At 39.3% G+C, this 17596-nt stretch overlaps 1 protein-coding gene across 2 annotated transcripts in view; it reads left to right on the top strand.

Moving 5' to 3' along the window:
* The first annotated feature begins 497 nt into the window (after window positions 1-497).
* Window positions 498-17596, top strand: part of ARL5B (ARF like GTPase 5B) — a 29561-nt gene continuing 12462 nt past the window's right edge. The window contains exons 1-2 of one of the 2 annotated variants that reach the window (XM_014846021.3): window positions 498-863; window positions 16245-16305. In XM_014846021.3, coding sequence (XP_014701507.1) covers window positions 815-863; window positions 16245-16305 — 110 coding nt within the window. In that variant the 5' untranslated portion in view covers window positions 498-814. The remainder of the gene's footprint in view (window positions 864-16244; window positions 16306-17596) is intronic. The other variant, XM_070500889.1, reaches the window with a different exon arrangement.

Here is a 17596-nt window from a genome sequence, read left to right as displayed (position 1 = left end):
TGAATGCAAGGCACTGGTGAGATGACTCAGAGGAGCTGTAACCGAGAAGATAAGGGTTGAAGTTAAGTAGCGTGTTTTCTAAAATAAAAACAAAGAATCTTTTTGTCGTCAGACTTTGGGATTTGTAAAAAGTTAAACATACTGTACATCAAAACTCTCTATTAAAATGTGACAGAAGAAGGTCAGGGGTGAGAAATACTCTCGGCGGCTGCACGCTGAGAGAAAGTGCCCCCTTTAGAGGCCGGGCAGACGCCGGCCAGCCCGCAGAGACTCGGGAAAGGAAACCTGCAAACGCTTGGAAACCGGGAGGACAGGAAGCCCTCAGGAGGGGAAACTCCCCGACTCCCACGCTCACCCCAACCTCCCACACACACGGGGCAGCAAGGAGCCCGCCCACCGGAAGTGAAACTGAAGGAAACGCCACGTCGAAGGCGTGGGTGACGTAAGCGCGCCGACGTCAGTCGCCGTCCTTCCGGCGATGGGTGGTCCTGGGAGCTAGACGGGAGGCGGAGCGGAGGCGGGGCCTGGGTATGGTGGAGGCTCTGGTGGGTAGCTGGGTTCAGACCAGGGGGACTACGGGTCGGCGTTGGGCTCAGTGGGCTCGAACAAAGGACGGTCCGGTAGGGCCTCGGCGCGGCGTCTGCTGACGGGTAGCTGAGCTTCTCAGTTGACGGGTAGTTCGAGGCTTCTCGGCCACCCAGTGCCTCCGCCGCGCGGTCTCAGGCGGCTTCTCGGTTCCCCGCAGCCAGCGCCGCGGTGGGGGCCCGGCCCAGCGGCACCTGCTGCCGAGGGACCCCGCGCCCGCCAGGTGCTCATGATGGGGCTCATCTTCGCTAAACTATGGAGCCTCTTCTGTAACCAAGGTGAGAAGGAAGGAGCTGCGCCACGGCTCGAATCCGGAGTAGAGAGTTTGGGCAGGGAGGGGACAGCCGGAGTCCCGGTGGACACGGTTGGAATCCGGAGTGGAGGGTCTGGGCACGGAGGGGGCAGCGGGAGGCAGGGCTCCCGGTGGACACGGCTGGAATCCGGGGTGGAGGGTCTGGGCACGGAGGGGGCAGCGGGAGGCAGGGCTCCCGGTGGACACGGCTCGATCCGGGGTGGAGGGTCTGGGCACGGAGGGGGCAACCGGAGGCAGGCCACCCGGTGGACACGGCTGGAATCCGGGGTGGAGGGTCTGGGCAGGCAGGGGACACCTGGAGGCAGGCCACCCGGTGGACACGGCTGGAATCCGGGGTGGAGGGTCTGGGCAGGCAGGGGACACCTGGAGGCAGGGCTCCCGGTGGACACGGCTGGAATCCGGGGTGGAGGGTCTGGGCACGGAGGGGACAGCCGGAGGCAGGCCACCCGGTGGACACGGCTGGAATCCGGGGTGGAGGATCTGGGCACGGAGGGGACAGCCGGAGGCAGGCCACCGGGTGGACACGGCTGGAATCCGGGGTGGAGGGTCTGGGCACGCAGGTGGCAGCCGGAGACAGGGCTCCCGGTGGACACGGCTCGATCCGGGGTGGAGGGTCTGGGCACGGAGGGGACACCTGGAGGCAGGGCTCCCGGTGGACACGGCTGGAATCCGGGGTGGAGGGTCTGGGCACGGAGGGGACAGCCGGAGGCAGGGCTCCTGGTGGACACGAACGTTGAGAAACGCAGAGAAGTACAGGGGGCGGGTAGAAACTGAGCACTTTAGACTGAGAGAAGGTGCAGGAGAGAGGGGATGTGTGGGGGAAAAGGGGAGTCATTGGAGGAGGCATTTGGTGTCCCAGGATGAAAGCTAAGAATCTTTGGATTTTAGCGGACCCAAGCGGAAAGCACCTAACGATACCTGGAGGCGTTTCGAGGGCCTTTTCCAGCTCTGATCATCCTGTGTCTTGCCCTAGTCTAAGTGTCCATCCAGAAACCTATCAACTTTTTTTTTCTTTTAATTTCTATTGCTGCTTTGTTTTCCGCCCTGCTCTTTAAGTCAATGTGCCTTCACGGTCCCTCTGATTCGCCTGCTCTCTAGGACTTGGGAATGCCTTGTCCTATTGACATACACAGGTTTCTGGAAATCTTCATCCTAGACGCTTTATTCTTTTCTTAGGTGTTAGAAAACCAAATGTTTTTGGTTCTGTGTAGGATATCTCGTGTCCGTAGTCAGTCTAGAACTGGGTTTGAGACATGTAGAAGTTGCAAGTCCAAAGGGCCAGGAAGTTGTAAAGCCTGTTCTGAGTCAGAGAATGAGATGTGATGTCTCCTAAAGAGAGAAATTACCCGGACAAAAGGGGCCAATGATAGGTGAAGTTTCAGGCATTCTTTTAACAATGTTTTCTTAGTAATTGAAACTGGTTTTTAAATTGAGCTAATTTCATTTTGCGTTTAATACCTGGACATAATAGAAACCAGTGTTTTATGATGATGCCAATTTATTACTGTTAATGTGGGATCTTTTTTCTGGATTTAAAAAGTCATGGAGAGAATGAAAGTGGCTTTAGTTCACTTGTGTAGATTGATAAGAATGCTAAGATAGTCTTTTTCAAGGTTATCAGTAAAGTATATACATACGCATAGACATATGTGTGTTTATATATGCAGGTACCACAGATACCGCTTTTCAGGTGATTTCCGAGTGGCCAGAGTTTAACTCCTTCTGTATATAATGCATTATTTTTTCAGCAGTTTGTTTTTTCTAATTCTTGTTACGTAAATTCACTGCTATGTAAAGCAGTGTTTTAAGACATGCTAAGTGGTGTAAAGCTTAATACAATGATCAGCTGCTTGTCTTTTCCCGTAGTTTAAGAAATAAAACACTACCAAAGTCATTGGTTCTCTCTGTGTAACCCATTCTCCTTTCTCCCCTCTGTTTTATTACTGCTGTTTATCATTTTTTTGAGGCTTTCTTAACCAGACTAGAAGGGAATGAAGGATGTAGAGGGAAAATTCGGGAGATAATGAAAGCCATTCATGGGCTGCCTTTATGGTCACATAATTGTTCAGTCCTCCGAAATCCCTGTTACTATTTACAATTTTTATTTTTCTTTTCCTTTAACTTTCCTGTTGAGAATTTAGAACTAGTGATTATTGTCATTTTATTCCCATTCATTCATGCAGCCAACATTTAGGCATAGGCCATAAGCCAGTCTTCAGAGTTAGACATGGGAGATACAAAAATATAGTTACTTGCTTTCAAAGTACTCAAAGATCAGTAAATAAGACAGACAGAAAAAAATGCAGTGTGGTAAATTATTTAACAGATATGTATAAAAGTGTAGTAATGATCACCAAGAAGGCAGTAATTAATTTTTGTCAGGTGGCTCCTGAAAGACTTTACAGAAAAAGGTACACTTGGACTTTAATGATAAGTAGTTTACAGGGCCTGCTAGGCAGAGTGGGTAAAAGGGCCATTTATTTTAGGCAGAAGGACTAATATTATGCAAATAGGAGAGGAGTGAAATAGTTTGGCACGTTGAAGGAAGCTGAAAACACTTTAGTTTGGCTGTTACCTTAGTTTGCCTGTGGAGAGGTAGAGGAGGTGAGGTTGGAGAGGGACCCAGATCACAGAGGGCTTTGTATGTGGACTAAGACATTAAACTATAGAGCAAGCCTTGGGAGCTATTGAGAGTTTGGTCATTGTCTGTTATTTCTAAGGCAGGGGAATAATGTGATCGGATTGGTACTTTAGTCCTGTGTTTTTATTTCTCTATCGACAAACTCAACTGACAATCTCAGCATTTTCCATTGTCCATTTACATTTTCATTTTCCATTTTCACCACGATGACACGTCAGAGATATTCCAATCATCCGCTCTTGGTTGCGTATTAAAATAATACACCCTAGGCCCCACCTCAGACCAGTGAAATCAGAGTGGGGTGGGGTGGCCTGGTGTCAGTGCCAAGATGATTCAAATGTACAGCCAAAGTTGAGAACTACTTAACTTACCTTAAACACTCATTTCCCTTATCTTTCTTCCAATATTTGCCTCACACCTACCTTTTTTTCTTGTAGCGTTTTAGAGCACCAAACATCTTATAAATTGGATACCTTTCTGGGATTAAGTGTCTTAAAGCATGTGTTGTCTAAGTAAAAGTATTACAAAGTACATAACTAATCTTTGCAATTTTATGTTGCTTAATTTTAAGCTAGAAGACTGATTTACTTATCAATGAAGGAAAGAATTTCAAAATCTAATTCTCTTTACAAACATTATTTTATGTATCTGTGTGGTTGTGTATCTGTGTATAAAATATATATGTATGTGTCTATGATGTCCTTAAACTCACCTCACAAGTTGAGCATTCCTTTTTTAAAAACATTTCCTTTGTACCTTTCGTAGACCTTGGTCTTTTTCTCTCTCTGTTATCACTGTACAGCTAGTCATCAGTTATTTCTCGTTTTACCCAGAATTTAGGACGAATGGAATATAATTTTAATTGTAGCTCATTTTCAGACCCAAATAACAATGACATTTTAATTTCATGGTCTAATCATTTCTTTCTCATTGGTGAATTTCATGTTATTGTTTTGAGCACTGACAGCCAACTCTTTAAGGCATTGTTACTGTTCTTCACTTCTGTTGGGTCGCATCTAGTGTCTCACATTTCTCCCATTAGCTTATTCTGCTCTTGATTCTGGACTTCTTGCTGGTTTCAAACACACCAAACTTAAACTTGCCATCTTTCTGCTCCCTGTTTTCTGGCACACTCTCTCCATACCTTCAGATGGTTCAGATTTCTGATCAAATGTCACTCCTCAGAGAGGCTGCCCCTGACCACTTCCCACCGCAACACTCATTCTCTGTGTCTCTACCCTCCTCTGTTTTTCTGAGTAACATTTATCACTACCTGTAATCATATTATGTTTATTTGTTTACTTGTTTGTTGTCTGTTTCTTTCAGTAGAAATAAACTCCTTGAGGCATGAACTTTGTCTTACTCACTATTGTATTCCCAATACAAAAAGTTTTTCATTGAATTTTTTGTTTTTTCAAACATAAAATTTTCTATTGAAGTAACACACATTCTTTTAGAAAAGTTATATAATGCAAAAGTCTTAAAATGATATATATTAGTCAAATATCTTTAATGTCTTAACTTTTTTCCCAGAATATACTTCCATGTTTCTACATAATATGCGTATATAGAAATTTTAAACATTATCATTTTTTTAATTGAGATATAATTGATATATAACGTTATATTAGTTTCAGGTGTACTAATCATTTGTCTTATTATGGTAGAAGAGAAATTGGTACTTTCATGCCCTTTTCCCTCATCATCCCAGTATAGTTTTTTGGTTTCATCCACACACTTATCTTTTGTGTGTGTGTGTGTGAGGAAGATTGGCCCTGAGCTAACATCTGTGCCAGTCTTCCTCTACTTTGTATGTGGGATGCCTCACAGCATGGCTGATGAGTGGAGTGAGTCTGCGCCCAGGATCTGAACGTGTGAACCCTGGGCTGCCAGAGTGGATGGCACAGAACTTTGACCACTTCACCATGGAGCAGCCCGCAAATGCTTGTCCTTTTGTTATTGTCTGCTACGGGGCAGCCCCCAAATGCTTTTCTTTTCGTTATTGTGACTGTAAAGTTTGTTACTGCTGAGCCACAGTGTGCTGTAATTATGTTTCCCTTTTTTCTATAACTCCACATCCCCCCACCCCCAGAATAAATAATTACAACATCTCATTGCCTTAGTTTCTTTGTACATTTGACTCATTTCGTCCTCTCCACAGGCTCTCTGTCCAGGTTTCTCCACTTCACATCTCTCAAATGACTTGTCCTCCCCGCACTCCCTCAGTATTCCTTCCATCCTGCTCCAAGCTGGACTTGATTCTCTCTGTGCCTGCTGCACCTTGTTCTTGACTTGTCTTTGCTGTCAATCTGGGAGTTTCCTTTGCTTTTCTATTTTATTAGAATTTTTGTCTTTCTTGCTTTGCTCTTACTCTGATGAAGCACAGCTTTCAGAAATTTCCTGCAAAGGTGAAGAGTCATCTTTTTTTGCAATTCCAATTGCCTGAAAATGTATTGGTCTGTCCTCATTTTTTGTTTAAAATTGCACTGGATATAGAATTCTGAATTAGGAAACATTTCTTTCAGAATTTTGAAGGTATTGTTATTGTCCTCCAGCTACTACTATTGTTGAGAAGACCAGTATCGTTCTAATTACAATTTTTTCTCTTTCTTTCTTGTAGATTTTAAAATTTTTTGTTTACCCCTGAATTTGAAAGTTGTGTGCCTTGTTATATGTTTTTATGGTTCATCGTACTAGGCCCTCTGGCCTTTTCAACATAAAGTTGCTCTTTTTCGCTTCTAGGAAATCTTTTTTTTTTTTTAATTTCTCTTAAGAGTTGTTTCTCTGCTTTTTTGGAAATCTTATTGGTCCTGTTGTGCTAAACTGATTATCAAATATTCTTTCCATTCTACTTCTTTTTTTTTTGAGTTCTACTTTCTATGATATTTCCTTTGTCTTCCAATCCTATTGAATATTTTGGTTCAGCTATCATATTTTTTTTTTAGATTTTTTATTTTTATTTATTTATTTATTTTTAAAGATTGGCACCTGATCTAGCCAGTTGCCAATCTTTATTTATTTATTTTTTCTTCTCCCCAAAGCCTCCTAGTACATAGTTGTGTATTCTAGTTGTAGGTCCTTCTGGTTCTGCTATGTGGGATGCCACCTCAGCATGGCTTGATGAGCAGTGCTAGATCTGCGCCCAGGATCCGAACTGGCAAAACCACGGGCCGCCGAAGTGGAGCCCGCAGACTTAATCACTCAGCCACAGGGCTGGCCCCTCAGCTGTCATATTTTTAGTTCATAAAAACTTTTTCTTTATTTGCTAAATTTTAGGGGTTTTTATTGTTCTTGTAACAGTGTTTCACACTGTATGTCTTCTAAGTTTCTTTGAAATTTTCTGCTCTAATTTTTTGTTTCTATTTATTTTTGTATTAGCTTTTCACATTAGAAGCTTTCCCCATAGATAGCTCTGTTGAAAGTAATTCCATTGCATGATATACCACAGTTTGTTTATTCACATCTTGACAGGTTGTAATACTATGAATATCCTTAAGACTTTTCGTAGACACGTTCTCGTTTCTCTCAGGTGAATATCTAGGAGTCCAACTTTTAGGTTATGAGGTAGATATAGGATTTGTTTCATAAGAAACTGTTAGATTGTTTTCCAAAGTGGTTATGCCATTTTATCCTCTCACCAGCAATGTCTCAGACTTCTACTTGTTCCACATCCTTACCAACATTTGGTGTTGCCAGTCTTTAATTTTAGCTATTCTGTTAGGTGTGTAGTCGTATCTCATTGTGGTTTTAATTTACATTTCTCTTATGACTGTTGGGTGTTAAGCACTTTTTCATGTGCTTATTGGCCATTTGTAGATCTTCTTTTCTGGAATGTTCAGATACTTTGCTGATTTGTTTATTTTTTTTAGTTAAGATTGGCACCTGAGCTAACGTCTGTTGCCAGTCCTTTTTTTTTTCTTTCTCTTCTTCTTCTCCCCAAAGCCCCCCAGTACAAAGTTGTATATTCTAGTTGTAGACCTTTCTATGTGGTGACCTATGTGGGATGCCACCTCAGTATGGCCTGATGAGCGGTGCCATGTCTGTGCCCGGGATCCGAACCAGTGAAACCCTGGGCGGCTGAAGTGGAGTGTGCAAACTTAACCACTTGGTCACGGGCTGGCCCCTACCTTGCCTATCTAAAACAATTTCTTTATTGTCTAAAATAATTACTATACGTAAGTATTTATATATTTGGGAATTGAGTCCTTTGTTGGATGTATGTTTTGCAAATATTTTCTGTCAGTCTGTGACTTCCCTATCCATTGCCTTAATGGGGATTTTTGCTGAGTGGAAATTTTTAGTTTTGGTGAAGTCTTAGTTCTGTCTGTTGCTTTCTGTATCCTGTTCCTGTCATCTAGAGGTTTTGGCTTTGTACTTAGGTCTGTGAGCCCCCTCGCATTATTTTGGAGTTATGATGTGAGTAGGGATTGGGATTCGTTATTCTTTTCTATGGGCATCTGCTTGTTCCAGCGTAGTTTACTAAGACTTTTTTCCCAATGGATTGCTTTGGAGCCTTTGTTGAAACTCAAGTGATCATAGAAATCTAAGTCTTATGTCTGGACTCTCTTCTCTTGCGTCGATCTGTGTGTCTAATCCCTGTGCCATAGTACACCAAATTGATTACTGTGCTAGTACACAGTAAATTTTGAAGTGCAGAGGTGTCATTCCTCCAACTTTGTTTTGTTCATCTTTTCAAAGAGATTTAAATTTTCTCTGTTGTTTCTTTGTTTTCTGTTTTACTAATTCCTGCTGTTATTTCCTTCCTTCTGCTTACTTTAAGTTTGCTTTACCTCCCCACACCCCACCCCCCACCTTCTTAAGGGTGGGGTGTGTGTTATTGTTTTTCTCTCTTTTTCCTTTCATATATAAACATTTTAAAGCTATAAATGTCCCTCTTAAGTACTGCTGTAGCTTCATTCCACAAATTTTAATGTGTTGTATTTCATTATACAGTTTGAAATTTTTTTTTGTATGTGATTTCTTCTTTGACCTATGGATTATTTATGTATTATAGTTTCCAAATATTTGTTGTTTTTCTAGACAGCTTATTATTGATTCTTAATTTAATTCCATTGTGGTCAGAAACATACTCTTTAAGATGTATCTTTTTTCAAAGTTATTGAGACTTTTTTTATAATTCTTCTCTATATAGTCTGTTTTGGTGTATGTACTGTCCACACTTGAAAAGAATGTGTATTCTCCAGTTGTGTGCAGTGTTCTATAAATGCTTATTTGGTTAAGGTGGTTGTTAGTCTTGTTCAGATGTTCTGTATCTTAGTGTATATGTCCTTTTTTTGAGGAAGACTAGCCCTGAGCTAACATCTGCTGCCAGTCCTCCTCTTTTTGCTGAGGAAGACTGGCACTGAGTTAACATCTGTGCCCATCTTCCTCTACTTTATTTGTGGGACACCTACCACAGCATGGCTTGACAAGCAGTGCCATGTCCGCACCCGGGATCTGAACTGGCAAACCCTGGGCCGCTAAAGCAGAACGTGGGTGCTTAACTGCTGCGCCACCAAGCCAGCCCCTAATGTATATCTCTTCTAGAGAGCATATAGTAGGATCTTGCTTTTTTATCTATTTTTATTGAAATGCTTAGCCCAGTTTTAATTGGAATATTTAGTCCAATTTATTGATGTGGTTGGATTTACAATATGGTTCGATATTAAGGTATGCTATATTGTACCATTTTCTGTTTGTCCCATCTATTTTTCTCCTTTCCACTTTCTTTTGGATTAACTGGTTTTTAAAAATTTTTTTTTCGAGTTACATTTTAATTTATTTTTTGTCTTTTTTAGCGAGTCCTTTTCACATTATTTTTATAGTCCTTTTAGAGATTGCAACGTACATTCTTACATTTTTGCAGTCTACTTAGAGTTAATAATGTAGCACTTGTAAAGTATAAGAACCTCAAGACTGTATGGTTGTACTCTTCCCTCTCCTGGTTCTTCATAACCCTAAAGGTTATAAGTCACATGTATTGTATCTACATATGTTGTAAACTGCACAGTACAACATTATAATTTTGGCTATAAACAGTCACATGTACTTTAAAGTTTTAAGAGGGTAAAATTTTCTCTTCCATACACATTACTGTTTTTGATGTTTTCAATTTATCTGGTATAATTTCCCTTTAAGCCGAAGAACTCTAGCATTGTTGGGGTGTGGCTCTGCTGGTAATGAGTCCTCTTCATTTTCTTTTATCTGAAAATATCTTTATTTTGCCTTTATTCTTGAAGTCTATTTTTGCTGCATATAGCCTCTTAGGTTGTTTCTTTTTTCTTTTAGTGCTTTAAAGTTGTCATTCCACTGGCTTCTGGCCTCCATTTTTTTCCTGGTGAAAAGTCAGCTAATATTCATATCTTTACTTCCCTTTATGCAGCCTTTCATTTTTCCCTTGCTGCCATCAAGATTTTCCCTTTATCTTTGGTCAGCAGCAGATTGACCATGACGTTCTTAGCTTTGCTTTTCTTTGTATTTATCCTTTCTAGAGTTTGTTGAGCTTCTTAAATTTGTAAATTTTTCATATTTTTGTACTCACTCAATTCACTTGTATTTTTCAAATACAAGTAATTTTTTTCCTAAATTGCCTAGCATAACCCATTAGTAAATTATAAAGTCAGTTTAGTGAGGACCAGCATTTTTAAAAGGTATGAACATTCTAACGTAGAAACTATCAGAATGTAGCTCAGTAAAGGTACTGTTTTCTGAAACTTTTGTTTCTGTTTTCTGTGTTCTGGGTCATGATGTAAAATATATGTGTATTTTTTAATTTGTTTATTTTTTATTGCAGTAACATTGGTTTATAACATTATATAACTTTCCAGCGTACATTGTAATATATGCTGAATTCTGTGTAGATTACATCATGTTCACCACCCGAAGACTAATTACCATCCAGCAAAATATATTTCTTAACGGTGGTCGTCATCTAACAGATTTGCAAACCATGGATTGGATTGTCTGTGCTCCTTAACACTTGCCTTCCAGATTGTAACCTTCCACTGGGCAGCATTTGAATTCTCCAGAGAGCTGCCTATGTTAGATCAATCCCAGTATTTCTTCCTTGAAGCCTCTCTTCTCATTGCTTTTGTTCGGTGAGTTGGAGAAAGCGGAGCATCTTTTATCTTTCCTTGGGTGCTTCTGCATGGCCCGTGATCTTAGATGCTCTACCTACTGAGACTCTGATCTTCCTTCTTTATCTGTGTTTAATTCCCTGTTTTCCAGAAGGTTTTCTTCTATCCAATGAGCTATTCTTATTTATTATTGTAAGACTCAATTTTGTCACAAAGGTGGGGAGGCGTCATGCTGGCAGACCATTATCCAGACTTCCCAGCACTATAACCTTAGGCAAGTTATTTGACCTGAGATTCAGTCTCTTCATCAGTAAAATGCAAAATAATATCACTTCCTCATAGAATGATTATGAAGATTAACTTGCATAATGCATGTAAAACACATAGACTGACACTCTAGAATATCCCTTTTTATTATTGACCTTTCATTTCCTTAGCTAAGAGTTGGATTCTAGATCTCACTTAACCTGAAGAATATTACCGTGTGATACCTCTGTATGTGTTGCTTTGTAGTAATGATGCTATATTGTAAGTTCTTCTTCACATACCTGATTTTAAGATTTTTGAGGGTAGAGACCTTGCCTTGTTAGTCTTAACCGCAAAATTACAGTCAGGCGTATCATGAACTCAATAAATCTTGAGTCATAAGATTTATTTAACTGGTCTTAACAAAATTTAGGCATCCAGGAATATGGGTACTGTGGTGGGAGTGGAGAGAACCTGAAGAATGGAGAGGGGAGTCAGTATTTTATCGCAAAAAGAACAGGGAAATAAATGGTAGCTTTTACCTGTGTTTACCAGAACAAATTACTTAACTTCCTAAGACCTCAATTTCTTTATGAATTTAAGCAAGGTGGCCCAGGCCAGTAGTTCTGTGTGTTTTTGAGTTCCTCAAAACAATACCTTATAGGTGGCACGTTTGATGATGAAGAGGTGGGAGAGAAGGAATAGATGTCAAGTTCTGCAGTCTGTTCTAAGCTATAATGATCCTGTAATTGGTATAATGTAGGATAGAGTTGGCTTTTCTTTTTTGTTTCAAGAGCCACTCTTCCTTGGGTGCTCATCCTTGCTGTCCTGGCCTTCAGGTCTCAGATGGTGATATTACATCCTCTGACTTTTACTACCTACCCTTTGTAATAATTCAGACTTATTTTCTGTATATGCAATATCCCAGATTTGCTAAGTCAGCAAATTTGGCGTAGCATTTTTTTTGTTTAGTTAAAAATTTGTTTACGTACACTATGTTCATATAAGACTTGTTACATGACAGTGTTAGTACAGATACTATATACTATCTAGAAGATAGCAATCCCTGTTTCATGATATCTTTTGGTCTTCCTTATGTCTTAAAATTAAAAGTTAATCATTTTATTACATATTTTAACAATATCCAATTTTAACATGATAAATGTTGACAATATTTCACAATTTAACAACGCTTCTAATATTTAGTGCTTCTCTAATACTTTTCTTTGGTGTTAGCCTGTTTGCATCATTTGGTCTTCTATACTAAAACTATGAATTCTTTTCGTTTGGTGTCTATACTAAAACTAAAAATTTTTAAACTTGAGTAAAGGGAGAAAATATTTTCTTTGATTTTTCTTCCGCTTATCTTTTTGAAGCTCCTTTCTTCATCATTTTTCTTGTTAGCCATATTTTACCTGTATTTGTCTACAGGCAAGTGCTCTTACTAATTTTATTTTGAAGCCTCATACTGTATAGTCTGTCTGTCTCTCTCTTTTTTTTTTTTTTTGCTGAGGAAGATTCACCCTGAACTGACATTCAGTGCCAATCTTTCTCCTTTTGAATATGAGCCGCTGCCACAGCATGGCCACTAGCAGACAAGTGGTCTGTGTCTGGCAACTGAACCCAGACTGCCAAAGTGAAGTCTGGCGAACTTAACCACTAGGCCACCAGGGCCGGCCCAATCTTATGTCTTTATGCCCTGCTTACAGAAAAATGCAAACCAGCTTTTAAGGAGATCCAAGAGAACAAACACCATAGCCAAGACCACAGAGAAACTTCTGTGCAAACACTTGATCAAAATTAAACTAAAACCATGGTTGGACCTTTTTCTTCATTTGGTATAAGGAAGCATTCTTTGTGGTGGCCTCTGGAGCTGCATAGATTAGTAATGCTGGAAGTACTCTTCTCTCTCAGACCTTTGTTGGGCTGACAGGGATGCGGGGAGTTGCTACTTGGTCTCCCAGAAGAGATTCCCAGTGAAATAGGATGGCCAGTGTACCTATTCTCGTAGTGTGCAGCATATTGTAAAAACATTCTGATTCATTATAACTCTGATCCTTTATGGCAATGTCTTAACCCAAAATTATTGACTGTTCACAAAAGCTTTTAAATTGTACTCTCTCCACCCCTAACTGACACACATTCCTGTCCTGAACATGGACAGCTTATACTCTCTGACAACATACTGATTTTAATAATGCTACTGAAAAACAATAAAGAAGGTAAATTTTCTATAATTATATTTGCAAAATCCATTCTAAATAAAGAATTTAATATAAGCCATGTTATAGTTTGCCCGTTTAAGGTTAACTGAGAATTGACTGTTTCAGTCTATCAACGAAATATCTCATTTTCATGGAGAGTAGTTTGAGGTGTTAGAAATTAAAAATATACGGCTTACACATACGTGTTGAAGATCAGTTATAAAAGTATACAGTTGTATAATTTTGTCTTCACAACTTTAAACATTTGAATGCTCTGTAAGTAAAAATGATGTTAACTGTCCAGTGTTCATCTGATTGACAGCAATTCAAAATTCACCTTAGTTGACACTGACTTGAACCATAACTGATGTATTTTGAAAGTTCTTTTTTTAACCTATTAGCTAAACAAATAATGAAAATTATAGCTGGGTGATACAAATAGCACAAATTTATAAGCATCTTTCCGTATCTGCTTTAGTTAACTATGACAGGTAAAGGAGATGGTATCAAGGCTGCTCTGTGGGAAACTGCTCCACGGTTACAGAGTTCAGTTGATTTTTTTCTGTTTCAAGTATACAAATAGGATCTGTAAATGGCCTATTGATTATGCCCAACCAAAAGGACGGCAGTGCAGAATAAGCATGAGTCATATTTTTCATATTTTCCACCATGAAAGTGCCTTTTTAACATCAGGCAATATCATTACCACTACATGATAGTATGCTTCTGCTATGTTATTGTTGTGAAAATTTGATAGACCACTGTGATTCAACAGTACCTTCAAGTAACTTTATACTTTATTAATCCAGACACCACTTGTGCACATTTAAAGCAACATATTAATTCAGTTTTCTCCCTACGATAGGGAGAGTATATGTCGCTTTACCTATTTTTCTCCTTGTTGCTTGAATAGGTAAAACCTTTCCTCACTAGCATTTGTGAACCGAGGTCTTTGGTCATTGACATACCCAAGTAGCAGCTAAGTACAATGAAGGCATTTGAAGGAAGAAGGAAGAATTTGTTACACAACAGAGTACAAACAGCCTTTATTTTGTACTTGGTTTTTTAGTAAATGCCCTTTGAATTTGATTTTACTTTAGTACAGTTGATGTTAAAGAGATTTCTCAAAGAAAAGATTTAAAATAAACTCTTGGTTGTTTTCCTGCTTAAAACAGTTTGCTGTTTCTTTTCTGTTGATAATGTTTGGTTACGTACTTAGATTTTTTATGGTAATTTTAACATCAGGAGCTAGGCCTTGGTTTACCCAAAGGATAGATGTATGTGCCTTCATCATAAGATGCAGTTGAAATTGCATTTTGTCTTAATTGCTAGAATTGTCTATCAGTGAGGGAAAAAAGGAATGTGAAAAGACCTTAAGTTAATCAAACAGTTGAAACTTTATGCAACTTTCATGAAATTTCTACTTGAGTCATCCTTGACTTAGTTCAAATTGGGGACCAGTCTTTCAAAATGATGCATTATTTATGAGTTTTACCGTCACAGGTCTTCAATACCTTGATCATCATCATCATAAAAAATGTGAAGCAAGGAGCAGGACTGTTTAAAAATGGCCCTGAGTGTTCGTTGAGTTGCCTCAACAACGAACAGTAGAACCAGGTGAACCATCTAGTACATTCCTTCCATTCCATTCTACCAGAGAAGTGTGCGTACCCACGTTTAACTTAGTTCTAGACTGGTGGCTTCCTTATGCCTGCAGTGGTCCTGTGATCTCCAGATGCTGGCCAGGTGCTTTCCAGCTGTCACCAAAATTGAGAATGCTTGTTCCTCTGCTGATAAGAGAGCGCTCTTGTTCTCACACTGTAAGGGAGAAAACCAGGGCAACGCTTCAAGAGGGGTGCTATTAGAAATTAGGGGATACAAACCAAAAGGGTCAAAAAAGGAGAATTATAGTCAGTTATAATAAGCAAACAAGTTTTGTTTTGTTTTGTTTGTTATAAAGCAGCTTCTGCCACAGTGCAAATAGGCCTTCCAGAAGACCATGTCATTTGTCTTGCAGTATTATAGACAGTACCTGCAGCATACAGGTCATTAGAAGATACGAAGCTGGTTTGTCACCTAAGATCTTGTCTGCGAATTATGGCCCCTCTTTTTGACAATGCAGTATTAACACTTGAGAGTAGGAGGACTGACCTGATATTTGATTAGATATGTAATCAGAATTTTGACATTCATTGGAGATTAACAAGGGGAGCAGGGTTCTGATACAAAATGTGTCGTGTCGTTGGCTACAAATCAGTTGATTGTGGTGTTCGTATGGCAGCTACCTAACATACCCTGTTCAGGTTCACTAGTAGCTTTTTAAGTGTTGTGCTCTGAAAGAGAGGAATCTTTAATATATTCTATATAGGTTAAAATCTAGAGAAGATGATAATCTGGAGCGTTTTCTGTGTTCAAAGGAGGTTTCAGAACATCGACCATGTAACAGAAAAATTAGACAGGTCTTAAAAACTGCTTATGAAAGAAGTGACTGTTCACTGCACGGCACCAGAAGTCAGGAGGGGACTGCAAAGGTTTTGTTGCACAAAGAGCAGAAACAGTATCTGCTTAAAAGAGTTGTAAAGTCCACATTGAAAAAGCGTTAAAGACTAAGTAGTTGCTTATTTATCTGTAAATTAATGGAAAGAGTGAAAAACCGGTTGAAAATATGTGTCTTATTAGCAACAGGAAAACTTTTCAGTTTTATCTTTTAAATTGGATTTTTAAGTGAAAGGAAGAAAAGATCTTGATACATGTAGAATGGTACATCCAGGTGTAGAAACAACTTGATAAAAAGCTAATTTGATTAGTAGAGATGGCAAGCAGGTGTGTAGAACACTTTTTTTAAAACTTACATTGTAAGTCATCATGTTTCGCCAAGATTAGTCTTTGGGTCCCCCCCCCCCCCCAAACTCAGTGTAAGGACAAAGTTCTCTTGTGCTTCCTTATCTCCCACATTCTTTTGTAAGTGAGCTAGATAGAGAATATCATAATGGGTTGCCTCACTTAAAGCAGATAGTCTTGGCATCATAGAGTTCTCTTTTTTTCTGTATTTTAACAATCCAGTAATAAATATCCAGTGAATGCTTCTCAGTAGAGAGCTAACTAATAATCATTGTGGAAAGCATGTACTTGTAGTGCGCAGCAGTGTTAAATGTTTACGGTTTGCTTTCTTTTTGTAGAACACAAAGTCATTATAGTGGGGCTGGATAATGCAGGGAAGACCACCATTCTTTATCAGTTGTAAGTATGGGTGTTTGTTTAAACAGTTTTCATTATTTTAGTTATTGGAAGTAATTTTGTATAATTAGTAAGAATGAGATACCATTACAATATAATGGAAAAACTTAAACGTATGGTTTTGTATTTTACCAAATACGAAATTTATAAAGTGAATAAGACAAACTGTTCTGTTTGCTAAGGCCTCGCCAAAGACGTGTCATTTTCTGGCCTTGAAAGAAAGAATTAATGTTAAACTAGAATAAACCAAGCACAAGTTATAATGCTGGAGTGAGATGATAAAGTGCATTTTGCTTAGTTCTTCCCACACTGAGGTTCATGTGAATAGACTGATGTTCTTAGGAAGCAGTTGCTACTAATAGGTCCGCTGCTATTGAACCAGACTTGTCAAATCAGAAGAGGTGAAGATGACCCCTGAAAATATTGCATTAGTAGCTTGCAACAGGGAGAGGCTTCAGACTTTCAGAGAAATACATTAATACTTGAAGGAAATTTTAACAGCCCATCAATCTACTTGTCAAAGAACCACCCATTATCCTTTCAGTGCCAGTGAAATGATCCTTGTTAAGCAATGGAAACAGTCTCTGTCCCAAGCATTTTAACCAATAGTTACAAAGTACAGTGCACCATTGTGTGGTTCTTATCTCTTCCCACCTCAAGTGTTTTCAGCCAGCAGCTCTCCAGAAATACTGCACTTAAGAGGTGCTTAATCTATTCTTCAGGTACTTTGCTAAAAAACTACTAATTTATGGCTTGTTATTTCAGAGTTGAATAACTACTTGTTTTTCTTTAAAACGTCATTCATTGGTCATTATGTAGTTTAGTATGATTTGGCTTTTAAACACCAAATATAAACTTTTCAGAAACCTGTCATGGTTGTTGAAACAACTTTGCATATAGCTTAAAAATATATATATAAAACCAAAGAGAGAGTTGCAAGCTTCCTTCAACACAGTACTGGCATGTTATAGGCAAATACATATTTCCTGAATGAATGAATGTGGCTTAACCCATGATGATGGTAATAAATGTGGTATGAGCATCTGTGTTCTAAATATTTGTATAGTTAATTTTCATTACAATTTTCATTTGCCTGTAGCCTGTCTTTTAAAGACTGTAGTTTGAGTCTGAACCAATTTTTATGACTGAACCAAGTCTTAGTTTTCTCACAGTCTTCAAAATTGTAGATAGCCTGCTATAATGTCACAGTCCCCTAGAAACTTGCTCTTTCAGGATGGGGCATCGCTTCTGCTCTGATAACAGGGCATGGTGGTATTGGAATTTTGGCCACAGA

Source organism: Equus asinus, chromosome 29 (assembly GCF_041296235.1).
Source record: "Equus asinus isolate D_3611 breed Donkey chromosome 29, EquAss-T2T_v2, whole genome shotgun sequence".
NCBI classification, from domain to species: domain Eukaryota; kingdom Metazoa; phylum Chordata; class Mammalia; order Perissodactyla; family Equidae; genus Equus; species Equus asinus.
The sequence above is the reverse complement of the archived record's forward strand: the minus strand, read 5'-3'. Positions and strand labels throughout refer to the sequence as shown.